Raw genomic sequence first — 26384 nt, forward strand, 5'->3', positions numbered from 1 at the left:
TACATACACGTGGACGAGACATCTCGAACTTATTCACATCCTCGTTTAGCCCCAACTGGAAAAAGTATACTTGGGAATCTCACTCCAACAGGATACTATGCTTTGGATATTTCTCGATTCATGCAGTCAAAATCAACTTCCCGACATTTCCAGTAGCTGGAAACCGAGTGTAGATCCAGCGATTAAGCACGACCCCCAGTACGTGCAGTCCTTAATTTCCGAATCTGTCCACTGGACATGATATCGCCTGCATCCGCGACACTAGGAGGGCTCGGACTGCGCTTCTTCATCTTTCCTTTGCCACTGTCACTGCCACTTCCGTCCTCGCTGTCACTGCTACTGCTGCTCTCGCTCTCGCTCTCACTCTCACTCTCACTCTCACTCTCTGTCTCTTCCGAGTCGCTGTCAGGGGGCGAAAAGACACCTCTACGTGGCTGAGCGTTTGCACCGCGCTTTCCAGAGGCTTTCGCAGCCGCTTGCGCCTGCGCCTGGCTTGCCACTTCGCCCTTTATGCTCTTGAGCGAAAGGCGGGTGATCCCAGTTTGCGAGCTTCTGGGCCAGCGCCAGTCGCTAGACTGCAACTGAGCCTGTGACTGAGACTGAGTCGTCTGAGAAAGCGGAGCCGGAGAATGGAGAGTCCGTTGGGCCGAGGGGGGTGTAGATTTGGGTTTTTGTGACGCTGAGACAGTTGAGTGTTTGACAGAAGAAGTGGGATTATTGGTCTTGGCTTCGCCCTCAGAGGCGGACTCAGACTCAGAGTCGGAAGAGGAGGATTCTTCAGAGGAGCTTTCTTCTTCCGACGTCTCTTCTTCAGACGAGGATGATACCTCAACTGCCTTCTGGGGGGCCGCCTTCTTGGTAGCATTGGCAGTAGTGCGGGCTTGTACTTTCATTGCAGGCAAGTCAAGTTCTTCTGAGGCGGTGGAGTTTCGTAATTGTGTCGAAGTAGGCTGGGATGGTTTTGACAGCGTTCTGGTTGCCACGGTGCGCGCGACGGGTTCCTTGGACGCAGCCTTAGTAGCAGATTTGGGATTGGTTCCGTTAGTATTCTGGGTAGCGGATTTCTGATCGCTTGAAGGAGATTTGTTGTTAATCGCGTTCCAACCGGAGCTGTGTGTTACTGACGTTTTCCTGTCCCCGTTGGTGGCGGGCGTCGAAGTCACAGTCTTTGAGGATAACGTATCATTCTCTGAGACCTGCTGAGATCTGGCAGGCTTCGACGCCTGAGATTTCTTTCCTTTACCTTGAGATGACATATTGGTTGAAGATTCTTCCATCTTCTTCAGCTCGGCTTGTAGTTTCTCGAGTCGCTCTGCGATGCCCTTTCTTTGGCTGCTACGGCTGCTGACAAGAGACTGCCAGGTCCTAAACGCGGCTTTAAGCTTCTTCAAGTACTCCGGGGTTGCATTGTCCTTCTCAGCGGCCTTGATCTTTTCTTCAAACTCCGCTCTTTCCTTCTTCTGGCGCTCGACTTTCTCCTCCGCTTCCCGTTCATATTGAGCAATGCGTTCCATAGAAACTCCAGGAGGAAAGACCATCGAAACGCTAGAGCGTCTCTTCTCCGAGCTAGGAGTTTGAGACGCCGGTGTACTGGTAGAGAGCTTTGTGGTTATGATAGGGGTGGATGTCGGTGCGGGTTGCGAATCCGCGTCAAGAACATCATCGCTTTCAGCGAAAGAAACAGAGCGGCGGGCGGAACTTGTGAAGGAATCCTTTCGTAGTGCTGAATGTAGGTTCTTCGCCTTGTCGACCGGTGTATGGAGATCTGTCAGTGTTGCGACGTTCTGCGAGACAGATCCCCTCCGGATGGTCGGTGCGCTGCTCGTTGGTATCGGCGTGCTTTGGGGAACATCTCCAGTCGACTGTGTCGACTCCTGAGATAGGTTGTCAACGGCAGATGGCTTCTTGCTCGGACTCTTCGTGATGCCGAGTCCTAGCCCCTGGCTAGGAGGCTCTGATGTTCGATCTGTGAAGCTGAGGCGGCGCGCTGTTCCAGTAAAAGCTGTTGTTCCTCCAAGTCGTCTTCCCGACGGGCTGAACCGCGGGCTTCCTGCAGAGGCTTCGCTGTCTCGTCTTTCACTGTTCACTGGAGGAGTAGTCCTATCCAAGCGTGGCTCTTTCTTAGGGGACAGCTGATCGGCACTGTTCTTCCGTTTACGAAATTGACTTCCGGTTACAGTAGGCGCCGCTGTGGTTGCCTCAACAGGCTTCTTGGCAGCTATGGGAGATTCTGGTTTCGGTTTTGGAGTAGCTTCGCGCATTGCAGTATCGCCATCTTTGTCCTGGCTTTCCCTGTCACTATCACTAGTCTCCGAACCGTCGTCGCTATCGGATTCAGAATTAGATTCACTTTCTGTTTCTTCAGCTAGAGTAACAGCATCCGGTTTGGTCGCCTCTGGAGCAGGTCTTTTCTGCGGTGACACCGAATGGGCATGTTCACGGGTTAATTGGAGGGCTGGTGAATCAACAGCGAGGGAATCCCCGGCATCAGATCGATCAGTAGACGCCTGACTATGTACTGAGGCGCGTCTGGGGGTAGACCGCTTCCTTGGCGTTGTTGCGCGAGGAGATCGAGGGGAATCCCCGAGCTCTTCACTTCCCGCACGGTGGCCTTGCGCCGCACTCGATCCCTCCCCATTGAGATCTTGAGAAATTCCACGAGTTAGCGACGTGGCTATCGGCTGGGATGACTGTAATGGCGAGCCGGGTATCTCGACATCCTTTTCCACTGAAGAGACGGGAATATCTCTGCGATGGACCCGATTTGACGTATAATCAGCCCAATCACCTGTTCCAAAAGGCGATGGTGATCCAAAGCCTTGGCCGGACTCTTCCGTAATAGGTCCCAGCTTTTTGACGGCAGATTCAGCTTCCTGCTTTTGTTTCTTCTGACGCAGAATTTCGTAGTGCTCGGCCGCGGCATCCCAGTCTTGAGCAACCGAGGGGAATCGCACAGGCGACTCTCCGCCTCCGGCCGGTTTCTGAATGACGCGAACAGTCCTCCGCTGGTCATGTCCGTCAGAGCGCGCTTTTCCCTTATCAACAAACACATCGGCGACAGTCATATCGGTATCAAGGTCGTCAGCTTCATGGTCATCGTCTAGCAGTTTCTTGATCGAGAGAGGTCTGTTTCGAGCAACCAATTAGTCAATGCATTCATCACCGTGAACAAGCGGAATTGCGAAAGTAAGAGTAACACTCACTCAGCACCAGGCCTCAACTTCCTCCATTTCGCTCTGATCATCCCTGCCAGTCCGCCCAGCGAAACTTCTTCGGGATTCTCCAACACAATCAGAAAGCTAGCCGGCTTCCCAGCCGCCGTGCTGGAAGAAGTGCGATTGTCATCGTCGCGTTCACGATCACCCAGCAACGAGCGGAAAGAGAAGGAGTTGGAGGGCTGGGTTTGCTCTCGAGGGTAGACCTTGACGGTGAGCCGGAGGAAAACCATGCCGAATGCCTAGGGTTGTATGTCTAGCAGTTGATCGCTTCGCCTGCTTCAAGAATTGAGAAGCATAATCAAATCGTAAAAGGTCGTGAAACAGTTCTGGTGTTGGAGCTGGGAGGTGCGGAGGAGGGTGGAAAAAGTGGTGAAGGGAGGCAACACTGGAGAAGCACTGGAGTAACACTGGAAGAGGAAGGGCTGGGGAGAAATTGAATGGGCTGACAGAGAGGGATAATGGCCTCGTGGCTCGCTGTTGCTGTCACCACTGTGACTGAGCCCGACAGTGTCAGTGCCAGTGTCAGTGTCAGTGTTGAGGAATCTCAGCGCGGAACGGGGCCGAGCCGATGAAGACGCGCTCGTTTGCTTTTCACCGCCGACACGATTCTTTGCAACTACAACAATCCCAGACTGACTGACCAGAAACCATTGACATCAATGGAGCTTCGTTATATTATTCCGTCTGTCAGATTTCGATGTATCTCCCAGGCAAATGCTCGAATGCGCCGGAATGCGCAGAATTCACCAACTCTAGATAGAGCTAACGAACACCATGCTCAACGGTCAAACACCAAACAAAGAGACAAAGCAGAGGGAAATGCCTGAAAACGAACGCTGCTTAGACCATAGAACAGGAAATACGATTACAACTACTCTCTATCTGCTCACTCCCATCGACCACCCAGCCAAGTCCCCAAAACCACGCAGCAAGAAACAGAACTGTCGCAAACGATGCGCCTAGCCTATCTCGAGCCGTGACAGGACGCTTGGTGAACGGTATCTTATCATTCCTTCTACCAGCATCCGAGTAGCTCCTACTGGTAGCGCCCGTGGCGTGGGTCAAGGGCTGCGCTCCGTCCTTGAAGGCCACCATGGATGAGGAAAAGACACTTAGGGCGCTCATGTCGGATTCCATCGTTGCGCTGCCGTCCCAGTCGTCCTGGTTCCATTGACGTCCGCAGCTTCGCCCGCCCAGGCATTGTCTAGCTGCTCCTATGGCGGACCGATGGATTTGGGGATGATGTCGCTAGCGGTGTATGGGGCAATGGTGGCAGTAAATGTCAGCCAGGATGAAAGGAAGCCCTTGAACATGTCTCTGTTGCGGTCACAGGACATGGTTTGCTCGCACCAGACCTCAGACATGGCATCTTTAGCAATAAATGTCCTCCATGTTGTGCCGAGTAAGCCGTCGATCGCAGTTTTCCATTTCTGGGCACCGTTGGTCTCCTCCAATTTCAGTGCTTTCGCTCACCTGGATATGGGGGCACTTACGAGGTCGTACATATACGCAGCCCCAGCGATATAAGTGCCATAGTTATACGTCCACCGCTGGTCGCCATGGTCCTGGCAGGCATTCTCCATACTTGTCGTGTCAGCAATAGTCCAGTCATCTGACTTGAGCAGGGGCGTCGTGGTACTCCAGTCCCAGATCTTCTCCGCCCACCGAATGCACGTTTCATTCTCGGTATAGCGGCCCAATCTCGCGGCGAGCTGGAACAAGCCGCCATTCGAGATGGCATTCTTCGTGGTATGCCCGGCGTGGAACGGCCAAATCTGCCACCGCATCCCACCACCGCAGCGAGTCTCATCCCACCTCGAAACCTGCGCGTCAAAGACACCCTGGGCAAGTGAAAGCCATGAAGGCTGGTCTTCCTTCTCAGCAAAGTTCCGCTCCGCAGCTGTCATGGCAGCGAGGCCCCAAAACATCAGGTCGTCGTTGTCGAGGAAAGCTCCAGTTTCTAGGGAAGAAGCCATCTCTGTCTTTTTGCCAGAGCATGCCATCTCTCGTGACGTCGTTATAGACGGTATCTCCAGTCCAGTACCAGTATTGAATTAACGTCATGAACATCGCTCCGCCTACCCACCATGACTCGGGAACCTTTCCTGGAATCTGCCCTGTTTCGTTGCCGTGGTATTGGCTCATCATTTCATATGCTACTGTACTAGCGGCATTTTTGATCGACGCTACATTCCCACAGTATCATTTAGCTGTGCATGTTGCTATGAATGGCGATGACGGTTTACTTTCGTTTTCGATGTCAAAATCCAGAGCACGAACCCTTTTTTCCTAACGAGCCAGGCTACAAAGGCGAGTGATGTCCACTTGTGGAGCCGCATCGTGATTGAAGATAACAATGTTAATCTGTGCGGAAGGAAGGAAATCGCGAATGCCCGTTGCAAAAGGTGTGAGTTTCATTGAAATGGCCGTCAGTCGAAAATGCCTCGCAGCGGTGTCGCAGAACGACGATAAAGCAATCTGCTCCTGTTCGTTCAATTGACAAATACAGGTCAAATCAGCAGAAGCCGTCGATATAAAGCCGAAAAAAAGGAAGGAAAGGAAAGAGATGGTGAGTCTGTCGAGAATCCGATCGCCTTTGACTCCACAGTCCAAGACACCACCGGGACTGCCATACGCGAAAGCTAAATTCTGGCAAACATACACGCTACGGACCATGTCGCAGGCTAGATGTCTGGAACGCTCGGCAGCTCATGCCAAAGCACTCAGCATCCATTGGTCTCTGGAATCGTTGCTTCTAGTGTCCTCGGCTTTGCCTATTCTAACGGAGTCCAGGAGCCACCTCCACCATGGTTACGATAAGTAAAGGCCATATGTCATTGGACCTGCGGTGAAATAGGTAAATAGTTCTAAAGCTGGAGCTCGTTGCAATGATGCTTCAGGCGAGAGTCCCTAGCCAAGCGTATCTTCCTGAAAGCATGAGTCTTCTACGAAATCAATCCCGAGACTGGACGATAAGCTACCTACATCTCGTGTAGTATCAAAGTTGCGCTGTTTGCTCTGGGATATTGATTATGCGTGTTTATTAGGTGAGGTACGAAATAGTTGGTTGACTGTAGGAGCATACAGTAGATCTGAGCCATGTTAGGGCTACTACCCTGGAGAGTAAATGCACTAATTTAGCAACGAAAAGCACCGAGCGTGAGCACTCTTGTCAAGACTTAATTTGTTTAAGCCTAGAGATCCACTACATCCTCTATACGTATCCACACTTTGTATTACTGGAAACCAAGAAAAGAATCAGATCAACTTTCTCACTAAGCAACACGCCCTGTGACGGACGAGCCCCACACCCGCAAATGGAATGATAAAGGCTGGTGAGGTTCAACACTCCTCCCACCTCACTGCTTCTCATATTCATCAACATCATTCCCTCAGCCTGCTACCGCCAGAACGTCACAATCATGGCGATACCCGCCCAATCCTCGACCACATCTGTGGAATTGTCCTCAATAACTGGCACCGAAGGACGCCTGCATCGAGCAGACCCTTCCTCGCTCTCCGCTTACGACATAAGCATGATGCAAGCATCTGCCGAAGTTGACTCGCAGCTCCCAGACGGCGGCTATGGATGGGTGGCAGTATCCGGCTGCGCAGTGTTGACATGGTGGTTCACCGGGACATCCTACAGTTGGGGCATTCTGCAAGCAGCGCTCGTGAACGAGGGAGTTTCGTCTGCGTCAACTCTCGCATTTGTCGGCTCGTTCGCTGTGGCCTGCATCTCGTTCCTGGGAATCTTGAATGCGACGCTGATTCGCAAGTTTGGGACGCGGGTCTGCGGCGTGCTCGGGATTGTGTTCCTTGGTGTTGGGGAGATCCTGAGCGGGTTCGCGCTCAGGAGTATTGGAGGATTGTTTGTTACTGCGGGGGCGGTTATGGGAGTTGGGATCAGGTATGAGTCTCATTACCAATAAGAGAGCCAGTGGTTTGCTAATAATTGTAGTCTATGCTTCATGGTGAGGTACCCTCGACTGAAAACAAGGGAATTCTCTGTGGTTCTGACCACCATACGCTTTCATATAGGTCGTCTCAGTCACACCAGCGCAGTACTTCAGAGCCAAGCGTGGAATCGCCAACGGCATCGTCTACGCGGCCGGCGGACTCGGCGGCGCAGTCATCAGTTTCATCGTGGACGCTCTCATCCAGGGCACCGGCCTCGCCTGGACATTCAGAACTCTCGGGCTGATAACCCTAGCAACCGGCATTCCAGCAGCGCTCTTTATAAAAGAACGCGCGCCGATTCCTAAATCTGCTTTTGTGGAGTGGTAACTAGTCCTCTCAGTCCCTTTGCCCATCTGTAATGGCTGAACAAAGTCCCCTATACAGGAACCTTTTCCGTGATATTCGATTCGCCCTTCTCTTCCTCGCTGGTGCAATCGCCACATTTCCGCTCTTTGTGCCCCCCTTCTTCCTCCCGCTCTACACTTCCTCGCTAGGTATGAAGTCCTCCGTTGGCGCTGGTGTAGTCGCAGCCTTCAACTTTTCTTCCGCTCTCGGAAGACTCATGTGCGGGTTCTTCAGCGATAGGTTGGGCCCACTGAACACGCTCTTCCTTTCTCTGCTGCTCAGTGCCGTGAGCATGCTTGTTCTTTGGCCCGTATCAAGCTCAGTAGCACCACTTGTTGCGTTTGTTATTATTAACGGAATGGCGAACGGCGGGTTCTTCTCCACTATTCCGACTGTTGTAGGGAATGTCTTTGGCTCGGCGAGAGTGAGTGTGGCAATGGGTATGATTGTTACAGGGTGGGTTGGGGGATATCTGCTTGTGAGTGCCTGATAATGCTATTAGTACCCTCAAGGCGTCATCTAAAAATACAAAACTGTTGCTCACTGTCTTAGGGCGCGCCAATCGCAGGATACATCCTGGACGCTTCCGGCGGCGAGCGGGGCGGACACGAAGCGTACAGACCGGCCATTTTCTACGCTGGGTCACTTGCTTTTGCGGCGGCAGTCTTAGCAGCTGCGATACGATTGAAGGCTGATATAAACCTGAAGAAGAGGCTGTAGAAAGAGAGGGCAGCCTGAAACAGGAGGAACGACCTCCTCTTATAGAAGGAAGAAGCAACAGTCCCAGCTACCAGCCGCACTTGCTTGCAGTTTGTAGGTCGGAATATATTTGGATGGTGGACTACTAGGATTGTCCTTTTTCGGAAGATCAAAATCTAATTTTTCAAGAAGACCCCCTAGTCATAGATATCAAGTGTATCTTGTTTGATTAGTACCTAATTATTTATTCAACTCCACCTCATTTACATCCGGTCACGTCGACGAGGAGCGGCGCGGATAATGTTGTCCACACGGAGGAGAAGCTATTAGACGGTTAGTCAGGGGCTTAAATGAACGTCAAACATGATCTTACCTCAGCTGCTTCCGAAGCAGACGACACAACAGCCTTCTTCAATTTGTAGCTCTCCACGACACCCAACTCACGCATGTCGGCAATGCCACCGCCAGGTGTGAGCAGATCTAGCCCAGAGCTCGTCATACCGTTGTTGATCGCGGTTCGTAGTCGGGTTACAAGGTCACTTGAATCGAGACCGGCATTGTCGGCCAAAATTGTAGGAAGCTGCTTGAGAGCATGTGCGAACGAGTCAACAGCAAGCTGCTTCTTACCTGTGGTGTTCTGGGCAGCCTGTTCGACGGCCTTGGACATGACCATCTCTGCGCATCCACCACCGAGAGTCACTCGGGGATCCTTGACGGTCTGAGACAGCACTGCCAGGGCATCGTGCAGCGAACGCTCGGCTTCGTCGAGAAGTTGCTCTGTGGCGCCGCGGAGAACGATTGTGCAAGCTTGGCCAGCGGCCACGCCGGAGAATTTGATGAGAGTATCTTCGCCAATAATGACCTCCTCGATCAGGTCACAAGACCCCAGCTTGACCTGGTCGGGGTGGTCGAAAGTCGAGGCGATCTCTCCACCGGTAACCAGCGCCAGTCGCTCAATGCCGTCAAAGTCGGCGTGCTCGATTGACATGATACCAGCCTCGGTGAACAGCTGTTCGGGCCAGTTATAGATGAGTTGTCGGTTGACGAAGCAGTTGATCCCGTGTGCTTTGATCCGCTCAACCTTGGCCTTCATCTTCTCACGCTCCGCCTTCTCCAATTCCGCCAACTTCCCTGTTGACTCGACCTTCACGCGCGCTCCGAAGATCTTCACCTTGTCTGTGTCCATAGCTGTGTTTGCAACAAGAATCTTAGCATTTTCCAGGCGCTTCGGTTGGTTGACACCGATCTTCTTATCCAGAATGAAACCCTCATCGAGGTAAGAGTCACTGAGCTTTCCGCCGGCCTTTTTGATGATCTGGATGTGGCTTAAGTCGGTTGAGCCCCGAAGTCGGAGAACGGCATCGCAGGCAAGAGCAGCGAATTGGTCACGGTCCTGGGCCAGGACCTTAGAGCTGAGGGTAGTGCGGGCAATCGAGTGGAGGTCTTTGCGGAACTTCTCCATGTCGTCACTGCGGTCAACAGCAACCTTGTCGAGAGCATCAAGGGCAGCACGGCTGGCAATACGGTATCCTTCGATAATAGTCTGTGGGTGAATCTTGCGGTTGACAAGCTTTTCGGCTTCCCGCAGCAGCTCGGCGGCCAATACCGTCACGGAGGTTGTCCCATCACCAACTTCGTCATCTTGGACCTTGGAGATATTGACTAGTACTTTTGCAGCGGCGTTATCGAGGGCAATGGCTTTGAGGATGGTGGCACCGTCGTTTGTAACGAGGATTTCTCCGGTGGACCTGCACACAGTCAGTCTGCTAACCCCGCAATCCGCAGATCTGCCACTGACGCTGATTGTAAAATCTTGTCCATGCCCTTGGGACCCAATGTGCTCTTAACGAGATCTCCGACGGCGATGGCGCCGACGAAGGCCGAGAGACGTGCGTTCTCTCCTTTCTCCTCGATAACATCGTCCGCAAAGATCTGCGTGGGGTTGGCGAAGGATGCCTGAAGCTCTGTTAGAACTATGTCGAACAGGTAGAAAAGCCCAATCAAACTTACCATGATGATAGATAATTGAAAAAGAACTACCGGACAGGTGAAAAGTGGTAGCTCAGGGATGCTGAAGAGGCGGAGAGACTTCCACAATAATTGGAGCGATGCGGGACAACCAGAAAAGTTCGCGATGTGGCCCGAGCTTCAGACCGCCCTGAGCCTCCGTCTTCACCTACTGCTTGTACCATGCACCTCCATTCTGCTTTTACATAAATATTATAGCACCTTCTTCCGATCATGACGGCCGAAGAGGAGCAGGCCAAATTGGCGCAAAATAAGCGTTCCCATTCCGAAGTGGAAGCCGACGAGGATGGTGCGTGCTATTCACCGTCTCCTGCTACAGCAACTAACAGTTAAGCAGGAAGCGAATCGTCTGACGATGACTTCGGTCCGGCGCTGCCCTCTGCTGACGCGCCCAAGAAGAAGCGCCGGAAGCTCCCATTCGAAAAGGTCTACGTGAATGCGCTGCCCGCGTCGGCCCGGTACTCCAAATCGCTCATGCACAAGGATCAACTATCCTATGTGACGATGACACCGCATACGGATTTCCTGATCACCTCGTCCATTGATGGAGTAGTCAAGTTCTGGAAGAAGATGGCTGTTGGCGTAGAGTTTGTCAAGGAGTTCCGCGCCCATGCCGCGGAGATCAAAGGCGTCAGTGTGAGCGCGGACGGGCGAAGCTTTGCGACAACCGGGGCGGACAAAACAGTCAAGATCTTCGATGTGATTACGTTTGGTATGTTAGGTTTCGATTGAGTGGTATAGTGCTGACTAGTGTAGATCTACTTGCTATGCTAACCCTCGACTTTAGTCCCCGCTGCATCTGCTGGGTACACCCTCGCGGCGCATCCCTCCCACTCCTCGCCGTAACCGATGACGGCAGCAGCACAATCCGGATATACGACGGCCGCGGCGAGAACCCAACACCGCTGCACACACTAAAATCAATCCACCGCAGTCCGATATCCGCGATTGCCTTCAACGACGCCTACAACTGCGTTGTATCAGCCGACGAGTCCGGCATGATCGAGTACTGGCGCGCCTCAGATGGCACCTTTGAGAAACCCGACAACGTCTTCGAGCTCAAATCCTCCACCAACCTCTTCGAATTCAAAAAGGCCAAATCCACCCCTTCATCCATTACGATATCCCCTTCGGGAAAGCAATTCGCAACAATCTCCTTCCCGGACCGCCAAGTCCGCGTCTTCGACTTTGGAACGGGCAAACTATACCGCAAGTACGACGAATCCCTGTCTACAATCACAGACATGCAACAAGCCGGAACGGCATTGTATACCCTGGACGCCGTCGAATTTGGCCGCCGCCTAGCTGTCGAGCGCGAGCTCGAAAACCCAGTCACCAAGCCCAAAGCAAACGTTATCTTTGACGAATCCAACCACTTTATTCTTTACGGCTCGCTCTACGGCGTGAAATGCATAAATACTTATACGAACCGTGTAGTCCGCGTCTACGCCAAAGACGAGCCTTTCCGCCCCCTCAATCTGGCAATGTACCAAGGCCAACCCCAGAAGAAGGGCGTCGTAACGGTATCCATGGCCGCGAGCGCGAACCCGCTCCTAGCCGAAGCCGAAGAGCGCGATCCCATTCTCGTTAGTACCGGCTTCGCAAAACTCCGCTTCTACCTCTTCACCAACGAAACCGAGATCTCAAAATCTACACGCGACGTCCACAATGAGAAACCCCGCGACATAGACTCCGCAGCCGCAACAACTGCATCCAGCAAGTCCGGGGAACTGGGCACATCGGCTATCCTTCACACAACAATGGGTGACATCCATCTCCGCCTTTTCCCTAGCGCAGCCCCCAAAGCCGTCGAGAACTTCACGACTCACGCCAAAAACGGCTACTACAACAACACAATCTTCCATCGTGTGATCCGCAAGTTCATGATCCAGGGCGGAGATCCGCTCGGTGACGGGACGGGAGGCGAATCTATCTGGGGCGGAGAGTTTGAGGATGAGTTTTCTGCTCTCAAGCATGATAAGCCGTATACGTTGTCCATGGCGAACGCGGGACCGAACACGAATGGAAGTCAATTTTTCATCACTACGGAGAAAACACCCTGGTTGGACGGGAAGCATACGATTTTTGGGCGCGCGGTGCAGGGACTTGATGTGGTGCATAAGATTGAGAATGTGAAGACGGTGAAGGAGAAGCCGGAGGTTGATGTGAAGATTGTCAGTATATCTGTCTCATAATTCTTTTCTTCGCCTAGTTTAGTGACAGTGTTCCTGTTTTGCGAGCGAGTTAAGAGGCGCATTGTGCAACATACAAATACCATGTTCATGGCTATTACAGGATTACCTACTTCCCAGGCTAGTTCGAATTATTCTCGGTTAGTTCATGCTAGCTCATGCAATCGTCCGTCAGATAGACGGCAAAGAAAGGAAGTTGCTGTGCGGGGCCAAAAGAAAGCTATAAGCAAGGGAAGGAAAGAAGGTTCGTAAAGACAGGCATCCAGCGAATGAAAGAACGGTACAGCTCAATCCGAGTTAGATGTACGTATACCGTGATAAGATTCAACAGAAGAACGGAATAGACGCGGAACGCCAGGTATATGCAATAAACGGCAGCACTATTAGGACAAGCGCATGTCGACATTGAACGAAGGTAGCGATGATAAACCAGGCTTAAGTCGAATAACTCGAAGATAATCTAGTAGATGGCTATCGCGGTGCCTCCCTGATCTCCACGCCGCTGTCTACGCCTTGCGAATTCTGCAAAGGCGATGGCGAGGGCCCTTGCCGATTCAGCGGGCCAACGTTTGTGCGCGAGCTGCTGGCGAAGGAGACTGTGTTGACAGAGCGAGCGCGCGGCACGAGAGCCTCCGGGTTGCGGTTCTGGAATATCCGGCTGTCGCTTGCGCTTTGAGTAGCGTGGTAAAGGTTCGGATGCTTTTTGTCGTGGCGCCGTTTGAGCCAGACACCGACAATGGCTATGACGGTGAATCCGACAGCAAGGACAATAACCATGATCACCCACTGGTAATGGCCATCCCACCTAGGAAGCGTTAGTTATCATACGATACGATAAACATTCTTCGACGGGACTGACCATGACTTTGGACCCGCTTTGCCAGAAGCCGCGGAGGAGCCGGAACTGTCCGCCGCAGAATTTGCGTTTGAAGTGCCATTATTACTATTATTGCCGCTGCCGCTGTTGTTCTCCGAGTTGCTGTCACTCGTCGAGTCTTCCGTCGATCCGGAATTGCTTTCCGTACTGCCTCCGCTGTTGCAGAAATCGACGTACCACTGCTGCAGGAGCTGACGATCTTCGGTACTCGTGCAGGTGTCATCACATGTCCCATCGGCGGTGGTCTGGAAATTCTTCAGGAGGTCTGACTGGCAGAAGCAGGAGACGTACGTCTCTTGATTGGTCACCTGAGCGGTGGGGGGTGTGCAGGAATCGTCGGCTTGTGCGAGGACGGAGCAGGTCAATCCGCAGGCTGGGAACGAGCTGGAAGCGGCAGTAGGTCGAAGTTGAACATCTTGTGCGAGTATACTGGTGGTAAGAGCGAGTGAAAGGTAGAAAAATGTCGAGAGCGAGAGTGAGGGAGCGAAGGGCCAAGACCCTGAAGTCGCTGAGGTCCCTGAAGACCCTGAAGACCCTAGAAGCATAACTAACGGCGGCGGGACCGTCGGAGAATGTGAGTTGCGCGCAACCTTCAGTAGCCCGGCATTCTTGATAGAAACGAGGGTGAAGCGGAGAAAGGAAACTGAGGAGGGATAAAGTAATGAGAGATTAGGTCGGAAGAGGTTGATGAGACTGGAATGGCCCGGGCGATAGCGCGGACAAAGAGATTAAGGACGAGACACGGTCCCTCAGTGCCGGTTGCGGCAGAAAACACTCAACGCTCGCCCTAACGGCCCAGAAGAATAGATTGGCCAACGCGTGGATGGACAAATTCTATTTATATCGGCCTGGAGATTGGTCCAGAGCAAGGCGAAAGTCCGCCCAGCTTTGGGTATTGCAGTCTTACGCTCCCCTCTTGATCTCGACTTTTTCCCTGTTGTCCCTCGCTTCGTCGTCCCCACAAGTGACCACCAGACTATTTACTGTACTCCATACATTGGATTCCGCAAACCTGACTACATACCCCGCGAAAAATCGCATTACTATCTCGGTGGGCTTCGGTACACTGTTCCTGGCCAGGGACCTAGTCCAGATCTGGCCAGATTCTCCGCGTCTGCTTGCGTCGAGCCGGAAAGAGACTGATTATTTTCACTAGTCCATTTGGCTCCATTCAAAGCGAGGACCCCGGACCACGCGATGCAACGGTGTCTTGGGGCCCGTAACACCAGGACGTATGACCGACTGACCGTGGGCAGAGCTTGGCTACGCTGCGCAATTACGTCGTTGCTCGTGCCAACCCTGCGCGATCTCTGGTCGCTCGGATATCGGATCCACGGATCGTCCAAGATCTTCCAACGGTGATCTCAATCAAGGAACTTGACATTCCAGCGACAGGTGTCTTGGCTTAAAAACAAACGTGCGCTATCTTTCGGCAAGCAACCCAGAGCGAACCGTACCATAATTCTTATTGAACCATCAATGAAGGTATTCCGCGATTGGGAAACTGAACGACTCGCCAATCTCCGACCGCAAGAGGAGCGAACTAATACCGACGCCATTTTCTCTCAAGAATTGCTCGTCTGCTTCTGTCTCCGCCGGGCGAATATACAGGGACCCAGAGACGTTTAGGATACCCGGCGCAGTCAGCTTGAACTCGGCTCTACCCTCATCTTCTTGCGGGGGGGCTCCAACAATGGACGTGTAGAGGTCCGTATACGCGCGGAGCTTATCCCTGGGAACTAGAACCTCTATGCGGTCTATTCCCGTGGCGCCCGACGGATGCTGCGTTACGGAGGGCAGGTCAAACGTAACACGCCGCCTGCGCGGAGTAAGGTCATGGCAGAAGAAAGGTGCATCTGTGCGTCCCCTTGGAAAAAATTCGTCTCGCGGGGTTGATTCTCCCTGGGTATATCCTGCCTTGACAATCTTCCAGCGGATGTCCACACCTTCGGCATTCTTGCGTCCTCCTTCCTGGGGTGGGCGGTAGGTCACTCCAATCCCGCCGTCTCCGGGTTCGCTTGCTAGTGCATCCACGACCCGCTCCCTGCTGGCTTCGGCAGAAATGGGGCCCAATGCCGTCAAGGCAAAGTCTCCAGGTAGCCGCTCCCTCCAGTCCTCCGGCTTTGTAATCCAATTATACAGCTCAAGGTATGTCCCGTCCTTAAAGACGATAAGCTTGTTGCGGCTCCAGCCACCTGGTATTGTTAATAACGGTCGGCACGGGTTCGGCTGGACAGACCTGTGTGGACTCCGCCGTCTATCACGGTAAAGTTATCTGAAATCCATTTTGGGACAGGATCGAACTGCTCTTGACTGAATTGGAGTAGAAGGTGATCAATGTAGACTTTCTGGGATGACATTTTGATGAGTTGTGAATGTGAAGTTGATGCGGGGTTATGAGGATATACTCGTGCCACTCGTCATTCGGTCCATTCTCGCGTCAGTGTCTCCAGCTACTACTAGCACAATTCCAATTTCTTTTTGTCCCGAGATCGGTAGGTCTATGATGCCTATACTTATTGCGCAAAATACTAGCCGCACGGCCGTATAGACGGGCATTCAGTCCGTGATGTGTTTGGTTAGGCGTCTTTTCGTACAGTATCTATATTCCTGGCCCACCTTCAAGCCACTTAGGTACCAGGTAGGTACCGCTCGTCTCCTAACAACACGAGTCATAGCCAACCATGTCCAACCCCATATCCAAGCCCCGTACAATCCTAGGCTTAATGACAACGGGCCCCTCCGCCACCACAGGAGCCCGAATCACGTCGCTGGCCGATTTCCAGCAGATCCTATCCTCTTTCCAAGAACACGGCTACACTGAACTCGACACCGCACGCATATACTCCGGAGGCCAACAAGAATCTTTCACAGCGCAAGCAGGCTGGAAAGAGCGCGGTCTGAACATCGCAACGAAATGGTATCCCCTACAACCAGGGCACCACAGACCAGAAGTTATTAGGGAGAAGCTCGACGAGTCATTGGCACAGCTAGGAACAGACTGCGTGGAGATCTTCTATCTTCATGCGCCAGATCGCGCCGTGCCGTTTGCGGAGACGCTGGAAGAAGTGAACCGGCTCTACCAGGAAGGAAAATTCAAAAAGCTCGGGCTAAGCAATTATACAAGTTTCGAGGTTGCGGAAATTGTCATGACTTGTCAGGCGAGGGGGTGGGTTCGACCGACTGTTTATCAGGCGATGTATAATGCACTCAGTATGACGCCTCCCCTTTAGTTCTACTCTGAGTTAGAGAACTGACGACCTCGCAGTCCGCACCATCGAAGCCGAACTCATCCCTGCCTGCCGCCGCTACGGACTGGACGTTGTAGTCTACAACCCTATCGCGGCAGGCGTTCTAGCAGGAGCATACACATCGCCGTCTGTCCCCGAACAGGGGCGGTTCAGCGCACAGAGCCCCACGGGACAAACGTATCGGGACCGGTACTTCAAGGACACGACTTTCACTGCTCTGCGGATCATCGAAACCGCGGCGAACAGGCACGGATTGACCATGGCAGAGTGTGCGTTCCGGTGGTTGAGGCATCACTCGGCGCTGAGGCTTGCGGTTGACGGGGATGGGGACGATGGTGTTGTGATTGGGGTTAGTAGCCTGGCGCAGCTCGAGAGAAATCTTGCGGATCTAGAGAAGGGCCCGTTGCCGGTGGATGTGGTGGAGGCTTTTGACGAGGCTTGGGGGTTGACGAAGGGGAGTGTGGTGAAATATTGGCATGGAGAGCTAGAGTATGCTTATGACACGCAGGAAGCTCTCCTTGGGAGGTAGGGCAGAAAACCGCCGTCGTTCTATTATATACAATGACTGCGCCCGGCGGGTCAGAAGGATAAGAACGCGGATAATGACTTGCGCCGTAGTCACCGCGCCGTTTCCCCATATCTAGAACCCCTTGAGCGGCTGCAGGAATCGGCCTGACTTGGGGAAGCGATGCAGGAGTATAATACAACGCGTTCCAGCAGAGCTGCTCTAGCTGCTCCAGCTGCTCGGAGCTGACTCCGGTAGGTAATATGATATGGGAAGGCTCTGAAAGACCGTTGACGGGATGCGGTACTACGTGAAGCTCAACCTGACGGGGCCCGCACAAGGCCTCACCTAGTATAAGCAGAGAGCTGATCCTTCATTTATTCTCCTTCTACCTTCTACTCTTGCCGTCTTTCTAGGCTGGACCATGCACGATACCACATCCCATTCAAGCATCGCTCTGATTCTCTAATCCAGAACTTTCAGATTGGAAGTTCCAAGGAACATGTCTTACGGACGCAGCTGATGTCGGAGTCTTTGCCCGAACTTTTAGAAACTCTATGGCGCTGAAATAGAAAGAGAATTGTCAGCGGTTTTAGAGGTTGCCAAAATAAGCCTTGCTCACCGGGTGTTCCTGTCCACTGTCCAAGATCAGACCTTAGATTTACCACGAGTATCCCGATTTTGGAATAGAGCCCAGAGCGGAATCGCTAGAAAGTTCGCATCTCGGGACTATGTTCCAGGGCAATTGACCTCTCCTCATATATGTACACGCTCAGTAAGCATGAGGCTTCAGCGGGTATATAAGGCACAACCTCTGCAAATCTCACTTCCCCAGTCTCCCAGTCATTCGTTCGAATCGAATGTCGTGAATTTTTCGGCATTCTTCACCAGCTCCAGCTTTTAGTTGTTAATCATCAAACTAAAGGGGCAAAAGGCCTCACCAAAATCGGAGTCTTCCCATTCTGGCCTAGCCAGGGACCTGACCTGCCTTGTTCATATCTGCTAACCAGTGTACAGATATTCTCTATACGCGCGTACTCGAACCACCACCTTTCATTTGATTATCCCTGCAGGTAGGTTTCTACCTCAAACTCTTATCACGCTCGTTTACTCCCAGCAACCCCTAAGGTCTTTCTGACATCTTTTTTCCAACAACACGCACAAACCCCTGCAATACGTGCTCTCACCACTTAGAAATTTTAATCATACCTTGATATAAACTGTACAGTTAACTTAGGATGTAGTCTGTAGGAAACATTCTGCTGCTCATGCACGTTGGCCGAGCATACGTTAACGATCAGAATTCCCATGCGTATTATAAGGAGCCATTGTGGAAAAGGACAGACGTTAGCCCGTGCATCTGTAAGTCACCCTGCCTCTACAGCCCGATTACCATAACTTGGTCCCTCCAGGTCCCTGTCGGAGCTTCGCTCCGTCTTAGGATTACCAATCAACCAGGTCCGCTGGAGATGCCGAGTCCGTATACTCACCGGGCGGAGACTGCAAGAGAAGATTCACTCTGTACGACTACCAAATGACGATATGTCCAAGGACACCAGAGCTTCGCCGTCGCGGTTAGACTTGCAAAGAAGACGAAATTACCTGCTATGCTGTGCTAACTTCTATACGAACGTGAACGTAAATCAGGTTTGAAGAGTGCCGTATGGCTTATTACCGTGATTAAAATCAGCAACCATCCCCATCATGTTCATGTAAAGGTACATTACAGCGTGATTAGCCGGTAAGTCCAGTTTTCTGGTCGTGGTATTTGGTGGCGTTTTTCAGGTTTGTAAGCTGCTTGTAAGCTGCTGTAATCAGTAATATCACCGGAAGAGCAGCCCCATATCATTCGACTCGGTATCTGGCAGTCGTGGTAGTGAGCATAGAGAAGATGTTGAAGAGATGTAACTGGAGCGATGGGGGTGAAGAGTATAAGCATGAGAACAAAGAGGATGAAGATAAGGCCCAATACACGCTCCAAGGAGATCAGTGCAATTTCGAGCTTGGTGGTGTCTTCTCGGGGGTTTTTAGCATGGTTAGACTACATATCTACAGGATCTACTAATCTCTAACTCTAGAGATACGGGACGGTATTACTCCAAGTAACTCACGTATACTAACACTAGACGGAACGCCGCAGGTCCGCAGGGGTGAGTAAATGGCAGTTGGGGCAATTGTTGGACTCATAAGAAAGGGGCGCTCTGGTAATGAATGCTTAGGTCAGGACTATGTGCACCGTTTGGTTACAAATCAAGCTTATCTAATAATAATCTATTAGTTCTGGCGGAAGATCCAGCCATGCTTTCCCATATTTTCACACAACTTAAGTTTTCTGAACTCGATTTCGCTCCAGTGACGAAAGCCCAGGGCTCTGTTAGTTACAGAAAAGGAACTGGGTACGGTCAGAGCATTGAATGGCGATTTAATATGGCGACCTCTAGCGTCCTATACTTTCCACCACAGATGCGGCGTGTTGTATGACACTTTTCCATTATATCTGTGCATCCATTACTGTCGATTGTTGGCATGGCTGCATCGATACGTTCATAATGTCTAATTGCTTGGTTCTGCCGAGTTTTGTCGCAATTGAGAAAAGAACCAGGATTTTGTTCTAATTTCATTCAAAGTATGCCGCTCGGCAGCATGTCTTAATACTCGAAAGCACTCGTAGTATACTCAGTGAGATGGTCTAAGCGGCCCGCCCCGCTCTTGCGCCAGCCAATCTCGCTCTACGCTCTTCCCTCACACTCCACAAGCCTCGACCTCAAGCTTCAAGCCTGCACCCTTTCCTGAGTCCCTTCCTTATTTCCAATTTATGGTTTAATCACAAGCGCCCAGACCCTTCCAAGATGACAGCACCACTACCATCAACCGAAACAATGCCACCCCGCCACCTCTTACAAACAATGTTTTCCTCGCTCACTCGCGCGCCTTTAACCTCAGCCCTATCATCTGTACCAACGCCAAGTCCCACCCCCTCATCCTGGACGCTCCTCCGCACCTTGAAGAGTGAAAATCCAAACGACATCCAGGGCGATCTTCACGGAACCGCAACATTCACCCCTCTACGTAACCCTCAGACAGAAACTAACGATACGGACACAAGCGGAGAACGCCATACCGACCTTCTCTACAGCGAATCCGGTTCCCTTCCGACCTCATTCGGCCCGGGCCTACGCTGGACGAAGAAATACATCTGGCGCCTTAGCGCTAACGGCCGGATAAGTGTTTGGTTTGTCAAGCCTGACAAGACACCCGCACCTGACGGTGAAGAAGAAGAAGAAGAAGCTGATTACCTTTTCCACGAATTCGATTTTGTGTCCACCCCGTCGTCTGACTCCAATTCAGCGGAGTTCGTGACCCCACCTACGCCGCCCGAAGTGCAGGGCTTGGCGAGGGGGTCTACGACCAAGGTCATTGCGGCGCGCGGGAATCATCTATGCATTAATGATATGTATCGCACGGCGTACGCGTTTCGCGTTGATGAGAGCGGCGAAGTGCTTAGTTGGGCAAGTCGGCATGTTGTTAGGGGGCCGCGGAAGGGGCAAGATATTGTTAACTTGTATTCGAGGGGCATATAAACTTGGTATTCTGTGGATATGGGGTTGCGTTCGGATGCATGCGTTCATGGCTTGAGCGGGCGTTTATATTTAGCTATCTACTCGATTCCCCCCGGGGAACTTGTGCACGGAGTCCTTGCGTCTCATCATATGCTAGTTATCTCAGCTCACAACCCGGCCTAGGCTCATGAGAGGATGCCCCAATCACAGCGTGTATATAAAGTCCGGCCGCTTATCACCCAGCGCCCGAATCTCGCTCTCGTCCATCCCCTCCACCCAATGGTCCCTCTCGCCTCGTCTCCGCTTTGCATTCTCTCGTCTCAAAAATATATACTGCAACAGCGATCCGCCAAACTGAAACAGAACAAGATAGCCCAAGACTGTCCCATGGCCGGGATAGAAGTCCGGACGGTCTTTGCCGCGATAGATATTCGACGACACGATTCCGTTCAGATTTCCCCACCCAATTACGAAGCCCAGGGTTACGCCGCGTTTATACACGCCTGCACACACCACTGTTAGCATTGTCTCGCCCTGGAAGGATAAAGGTAAGGATAGGTTGAAGGGGCTGTGTACCCTCAACATTATTACTCGTCCACGAAATTGTATTCGCGATGGCGGGGTAGATGCCCATGGCGCCGAGGAATGTTCCTGCGTACCGGGCGCCCGCGGATTTTGCGCCCAGCAGCATGGCGAACCCGGTTATGCCGATGAAAGAGACTAGTATATTGCAAATGCCCCGCTGGCGGGTGCGGTCGGCGATGAAGCCGACGGCGACTGTGACGAGCGCAGCGGCGGCGTATGGCGGGACGCTAAGGAGTTGCGACTGGATGCCGGAGTAGCCTGGTCTCTATGTTAGAACATTGTTTTGCTTGCAGGTCGATTCAATAATAAGAGATAGACATACCCTAAAACGTCATGTTAGCTAGTCACCATCAATGGGTCCATATATGCTAGGGTCTTACCAGCTGATTGATGATGGTGGGCACGAATAGCGAAAACGCATAGAGACTCCCATCAGCGCCCATATATATTACCATCCCGGCATACGTCTTCCAATCCTTGAGACTGCTCCAGAAGTACGTCATCTTGAAATCCTCATGCTCAGCACTCGCCTGCTGGTCCTCCGCCAACCGTCTCAGCACTCTCTTTCGATCATCTTCTGACAGAAACCTCGCCTCGTCAGGGAAATCGTAGACCATCCAGAACGAGGCAACGCCAATGAGAATCGTCGCGAGACCCTCCAATATGAAAATCCAGGCCCACCCGGCTTTCCCACCTACGCCATCCATCTGAACGATTGCAGTTGCGAGAAGGCCACCGAAGGAGCCGGCTAGGGCGGCGGCCGAGAAGAAGATCGCCATTCGGATGCCAAATTCCGAGCGCTTGTACCAACATGATAGAAAGTAGCCGACACCGGGAAAAAGGCCGGCTTCAGTGAGACCGAGAAACCAGCGGGCCTGGTAATATCAGTATTTGGGTTCTGAGAAAGAATGGATTGCGGAGACGGACAGCCATGAGACCGGACCAGTTATGGACGAAGCCCATGCTCAACATGCAAATACCCTATGGAACAACGCGTGAGTACATATCGCGATCACAAAGCGAGGAAAGGCAGGCCTACCCATAAGACCATGATGATGGGAATAAAGATGCTCGGCCGCAGCCGTTTGAGGAGGACATTGGTCAACGGCTCAAAGACCGCGTACGAAACGAAGAAAATAGTGAGCGACGAATTATATTGGTTGTCAGACATATTAAGGTCCTCTTGGAGGTTGTCGAGCTTTGCATTTCCGATGTTGGTACTGTACGGGTTAGACGGATGGGTTCAATCTACGCGACCGAAACGTACCGGTCTAAGAAGGACACTAGATAGAGCAAACTCAGCCAAGGGACTAATTTCATATCGAGCTTCCAGAGAAGGGCGCGGTCCTAGGTACATCCAAAAGAACTATGTCAGCAATCCATTGTTGAACTTAAGCGTGCCAAGCGCTATCTCACAATCTTGGCCCTCTCCTCCTCACTCAGTCCCTCATCTGGATCCGGGAACTGGTCTAGCCGTGACTTCTGAGGATCGTGCAAGGAAGCGACATTTTCGATATCAGAAGTCCTGGGGGAATCTTCTTGGATTGATTTCTCTGCCATGATGACTGGGACGGACTCTAAACGTGCAGAGGCTCGAAAAGGCTGCGGTCGAATGCGGAACAAAGGAACCCGAAGACAAGGGGATTGGCCAGGCTTTTAAGGGTACGAGACGGTAGGGATGCATACCATGGTTTTCCCGAGGTCGATAGTTGCTGATCGCGGAGTTTTGTGAGCCAGACGCAGTGTAGGGCCAGGGCTCACAGTCTTCGGCCAAGTCAGCGAGGCCGAATACGTCTCACATAGTCACAAGGGTCCATCCGGGCTGATAACGAACGTTGAGGAAGCGGGGATGGTCGCATTCAATGGAAGATAAGAATCGTGGAGACGGAACCTTCGAGATTACTATTGGGGGCCTGGGGCACCTGGGGGATGGACGGTCCAGCTCAGAGTGCGTCGATCTCACCCCGCCGCGCGGCAAAGGAGGAGAAGGGCAAACAACGTGGGTATGATTGGTCAATGGGCCGTTGACATGACGGCATTCACCACGAGTGTGCGGAGAAAGACCGAGAATGGATTGGTAAACATGATGACAGCATCCAGGGAAGGTTGCATCCTATCTATCGAGCGGGCTCTTATAAGTGCCAAAGGAAAATCAAGTAACTCCATCGCCAATACGCGACTCCCCTCACTAACGATTAATATTCCCTTTCAACAGTGGTCTCCTCATACACGCGCAGGCTATACTGTGCAAACTTGCTCCTTTGGCGAAGACTCTGGCCATAATACCGGAAAATGAACGGCACCGGACAGAATATCATAGCCCCAGCGGCCAGAACTGACAAGGCAATGTTTGCTCCCAGCGCACCAAACATCTTAGGCGCTACAAGTGGAAAGATTGACGACAGCAATGAACGTGCAAGGGACATTGCAGCAAACGCACTTGCTGCGTAGCTGTGGTAGCTATCCGCGAGATATCCTGCGAGCACGGTCCCGAACTCATTGAGCGCAAAGCCGACGAAGAACAGCGGAATCAACGCCACAAGCCAATGCACCCCGCGTATAGTAGGAGGCACCATCCATGCGAACCACCAGAGCCCAACTGCCAGGAACGGTGCCCCAAGACAGATCCCAGCAAGCTTGTTTTCTGGAAGCAAGGGGAGTCCGTCCCGGTGCCGCTGCGCTGCGATACGTCCGTCCATGAGCCGAATCAGTATACTGGGCAAGAAGCCAATTCCCATCGCAATGAAAGGTAGGTTGGATTCTGGCTGTGCGAAGCCCATCGACTCGTAGATCGTAGGCAGCGATTCGGTGAACAGGTACAGGAGGGCGACGCTGCAGCCGCTCATCAGAGAGCAGGCAAAGACAATGGGCTCCGTGAAGAATAGGCGCAGCGGTCGAATGAGCCCTTCGCGCACAAAAATGCGGAGTTTGGGGACTTCGTCCGGGTTGAGTGCTTGAAGATTCATGTCCCCCGTCACATGACGCAGCTTCTCGACCTCCCACGTCAGCAGCAGCGACGGACGTGACTCTCGAATCCCCAGCAGCAACACGGAGACGAGCCCCGTCACGATTCCTGAGATGTAGTACACCCATCTCCTACGCAGGTCAGTTCTGTGGCATACGGTGGGTTTGCCTTCAACTTACCACCCCAGATAGGCAGTGATATATCCACTGACCACAGGGCCCATGGCCACCGCGAAGTTGGCTACCACCATATAAGCAAACACCAGCCAGATACGGTCCCGCGTATTGAACATGTCCTCGATACTGCCCGTGATGATGACCGTTGGTACGGCCGAAACCAAACCGGTCAAGGTTCGTCCTGCAACCATTGCTCCCAGTGAGGGTACCGCTGCAATCATAACGCTAAAGCCGCTGAATAGTACAGTACTGATGATATATAGTTTTTTCCGACCGAACGCCTCAGAGTACGGAGGGAAGACGACATTACCAAAAGCTTGCGCCAGCGCGTATCTGAACACCAATAAGCATTCATATCGCTACCTCATCAGGTGACATGGTTGAGCGTGGTGGAAAAACGTACGTTGAGACAAAAAGAAACACCGCAAGAGTCAAGTCAATCTCAAATTCGTGCCGAGCATCTTTTGCCGTTGTCGCCTGCGATGCGAGTCAATATCCATAACACACTATAGAGGTAAACCAAGGACGCAAATGGGTTCAGACATACTCCGGATGCATTGATCGATGTGCTGAAGACAACTACCGTTAATGATGCTTCTTGTTGCGGTAAACACAGGCGGTACTCACGTATAGAATTCGAGGAATATTATCAGGCCTATGTTGTACGCCTTCTGAATGGTGGGCCAATTTCTTGGATGCTTCGGATTAGTATTGGCCCAGCGTACGTACTGCCCGTCGGAGGTGAACTCTAGACCCAGCTCCTTAAGGGCAGTCTGAAGCTCTTGCGCGTTTTCCTCTTTCTCACAATCGGACATCTTGAAGTACCTGAGCTGGACGCAGAACGGGGGCCAATGCCCAAGTACAAGTACATCCTTGTCGGAGTCAAGGGATGGGATTAGGTTCCACTACAACATATCATGATAGTAAAGTCAAAGAGATCAACATGCTTGGCTATTCACCCCCTGCACCTTTAGGGTTTGGACACCCTCTAGTACTGACGTCGTTGCTTACTTATGCCATAGACATCCCTTTGATTAGCACCATGAGGGTAGCGACGGGAGGCAATGGAACCGTCGATAGCTGGGAGACGATAAGAAGAGAGAGGGCATGCCCAGAGCTCCATTGGAATGTCCAAAGGCTTGAACGGAAAATCTCCGAAGATCCTATTCGAGTGAACTGGGCCAGAACCGCGCGTGCGCACCTATAGCCAGCCTGTTTCCCACATTCCGACTTGGACAAGCTCAGGAAGGACTCCTACCCTGTAGGGTTACCGTATCGCTGAGGTTATCATGGGGTACTTTTCCACTGGAATGCGCAAATGACGATATTGTGAGCAAAAGCTGGCGTGGAACGGCTAAAGTCGGTCAACAGCGGACTGCAAACGAGCCACCTGAGCGACTCGATAGTAGGTTTACGGCTGTCACTTCGTGAGTCCGCAGATTCCTGTGCTGAGGACGAGCATGATGAAAGGCAAGAATCACTGGTCCGGTAAGGGAGACTTTGCGCCTCATTCAGCAGCCAAGACTTTCAAGGGTCCCATTTACCGTTCAGCCCGCAGAAGTTCCTTCGTCAACCGAGTGGGCTAGTGTACTCTTGGAATGGAACGACATCGGAGCGCATTCCACAGGGTGGCCAGCAAGTACTCTGCACACTCTTGAGAGCGCGCCTTTCCTGCTCCAACCAAGGTTTTATAAATGGGAGTACTCGTCATGATATCCTGCGATATGCATTCTGTTCCCATTACGAATCTCAAAGATGTCCTCAGCAGCGCGTGTTCGGAGTCCCAACAGGGACGGGGTTGGGAGAAGAATCAGAGTCTGCGCAGGCTTTCCAAGCAACGCCTTGGAAGCTTGACTAATGCATATTGGCGAATCCTTCGTTTTAGTCGCTAAGTCGCCGAGTCAGGCCGTGTACTTGCAGTGGGTCCCTTGACTTGCGCACATGCCGATGTGTAGATTTCCAATATCCTTCTATGAAATACCTACAAAGTGTAGGGTTTATACCTCGGACGCGGCAATGTACT

General features: G+C 52.2%; 10 protein-coding genes across 10 annotated transcripts; 4 read left to right on the forward strand and 6 right to left on the reverse strand.

Moving 5' to 3' along the window:
- Positions 1-49: 49 nt before the first annotated feature.
- Positions 50-3662, reverse strand: BDW70DRAFT_12576 (uncharacterized protein). The gene is made up of 2 exons (XM_073734949.1): positions 3204-3662; positions 50-3126 (listed from the first exon to the last, which is right to left on the reverse strand). Exons 1-2 carry the CDS (start codon positions 3446-3448, stop codon positions 183-185), a joined length of 3189 nt encoding a protein of 1062 aa, XP_073598267.1. The 5' UTR covers positions 3449-3662; the 3' UTR covers positions 50-182.
- A 770-nt stretch (positions 3663-4432) lies between these two features.
- On the reverse strand, positions 4433-5194 carry BDW70DRAFT_157879 (glycoside hydrolase family 76 protein; the record flags this gene model as incomplete). The annotated part of the gene is made up of 2 exons (XM_073740431.1): positions 4433-4663; positions 4712-5194. The coding sequence occupies 2 exons, from the start codon at positions 5192-5194 to the stop codon at positions 4433-4435; spliced, it is 714 nt and encodes a 237-aa protein (XP_073598268.1).
- A 1446-nt stretch (positions 5195-6640) lies between these two features.
- BDW70DRAFT_148599 (major facilitator superfamily domain-containing protein) lies at positions 6641-8243 on the forward strand (the record flags this gene model as incomplete). The annotated part of the gene is made up of 4 exons (XM_073738886.1): positions 6641-7117; positions 7260-7501; positions 7563-7947; positions 8076-8243. The coding sequence occupies 4 exons, from the start codon at positions 6641-6643 to the stop codon at positions 8241-8243; spliced, it is 1272 nt and encodes a 423-aa protein (XP_073598269.1).
- A 189-nt stretch (positions 8244-8432) lies between these two features.
- On the reverse strand, positions 8433-10303 carry BDW70DRAFT_131781 (chaperonin-containing T-complex subunit CCT2). The gene is made up of 4 exons (XM_073736048.1): positions 10233-10303; positions 10021-10178; positions 8596-9970; positions 8433-8545 (listed from the first exon to the last, which is right to left on the reverse strand). The coding sequence occupies exons 1-4, from the start codon at positions 10233-10235 to the stop codon at positions 8486-8488; spliced, it is 1596 nt and encodes a 531-aa protein (XP_073598270.1). The 5' UTR covers positions 10236-10303; the 3' UTR covers positions 8433-8485.
- Positions 10304-10419: 116 nt separating this feature from the next.
- On the forward strand, positions 10420-12554 carry BDW70DRAFT_12613 (WD40 repeat domain-containing peptidylprolyl isomerase). Its single transcript, XM_073735036.1, has 3 exons — positions 10420-10539; positions 10588-10962; positions 11007-12554. The coding sequence occupies exons 1-3, from the start codon at positions 10464-10466 to the stop codon at positions 12443-12445; spliced, it is 1890 nt and encodes a 629-aa protein (XP_073598271.1). The 5' UTR covers positions 10420-10463; the 3' UTR covers positions 12446-12554.
- Positions 12555-12679: 125 nt separating this feature from the next.
- Positions 12680-14003, reverse strand: BDW70DRAFT_12610 (uncharacterized protein). Its single transcript, XM_073735032.1, has 2 exons — positions 13302-14003; positions 12680-13247 (listed from the first exon to the last, which is right to left on the reverse strand). Exons 1-2 carry the CDS (start codon positions 13862-13864, stop codon positions 12914-12916), a joined length of 897 nt encoding a protein of 298 aa, XP_073598272.1. The 5' UTR covers positions 13865-14003; the 3' UTR covers positions 12680-12913.
- A 632-nt stretch (positions 14004-14635) lies between these two features.
- On the reverse strand, positions 14636-15839 carry BDW70DRAFT_12630 (uncharacterized protein). Its single transcript, XM_073735065.1, has 2 exons — positions 15559-15839; positions 14636-15514 (listed from the first exon to the last, which is right to left on the reverse strand). Exons 1-2 carry the CDS (start codon positions 15677-15679, stop codon positions 14796-14798), a joined length of 840 nt encoding a protein of 279 aa, XP_073598273.1. The 5' UTR covers positions 15680-15839; the 3' UTR covers positions 14636-14795.
- Position 15840: 1 nt separating this feature from the next.
- Positions 15841-17474, forward strand: BDW70DRAFT_12627 (aldo/keto reductase family protein). Its single transcript, XM_073735060.1, has 2 exons — positions 15841-16532; positions 16588-17474. The coding sequence occupies exons 1-2, from the start codon at positions 16004-16006 to the stop codon at positions 17097-17099; spliced, it is 1041 nt and encodes a 346-aa protein (XP_073598274.1). The 5' UTR covers positions 15841-16003; the 3' UTR covers positions 17100-17474.
- Positions 17475-19847: 2373 nt separating this feature from the next.
- On the forward strand, positions 19848-20743 carry BDW70DRAFT_12743 (uncharacterized protein). The gene has a single exon (XM_073735270.1). It carries the CDS (start codon positions 19925-19927, stop codon positions 20654-20656), a length of 732 nt encoding a protein of 243 aa, XP_073598275.1. The 5' UTR covers positions 19848-19924; the 3' UTR covers positions 20657-20743.
- A 96-nt stretch (positions 20744-20839) lies between these two features.
- On the reverse strand, positions 20840-25176 carry BDW70DRAFT_148604 (major facilitator superfamily domain-containing protein; the record flags this gene model as incomplete). Its single annotated transcript, XM_073738888.1, has 12 exons — positions 20840-21138; positions 21212-21485; positions 21601-22095; positions 22148-22201; positions 22260-22440; positions 22488-22567; position 22797; positions 23450-24316; positions 24365-24694; positions 24765-24838; positions 24909-24930; positions 24989-25176. 12 exons carry the CDS (start codon positions 25174-25176, stop codon positions 20840-20842), a joined length of 2865 nt encoding a protein of 954 aa, XP_073598276.1.
- Positions 25177-26384: the final 1208 nt, after the last annotated feature.

Source organism: Aspergillus foveolatus, assembly GCF_047715535.1.
Source record: "Aspergillus foveolatus strain CBS 279.81 unplaced genomic scaffold BDW70scaffold_11, whole genome shotgun sequence".
Taxonomy (NCBI): Eukaryota; Fungi; Ascomycota; class Eurotiomycetes; order Eurotiales; family Aspergillaceae; genus Aspergillus; species Aspergillus foveolatus.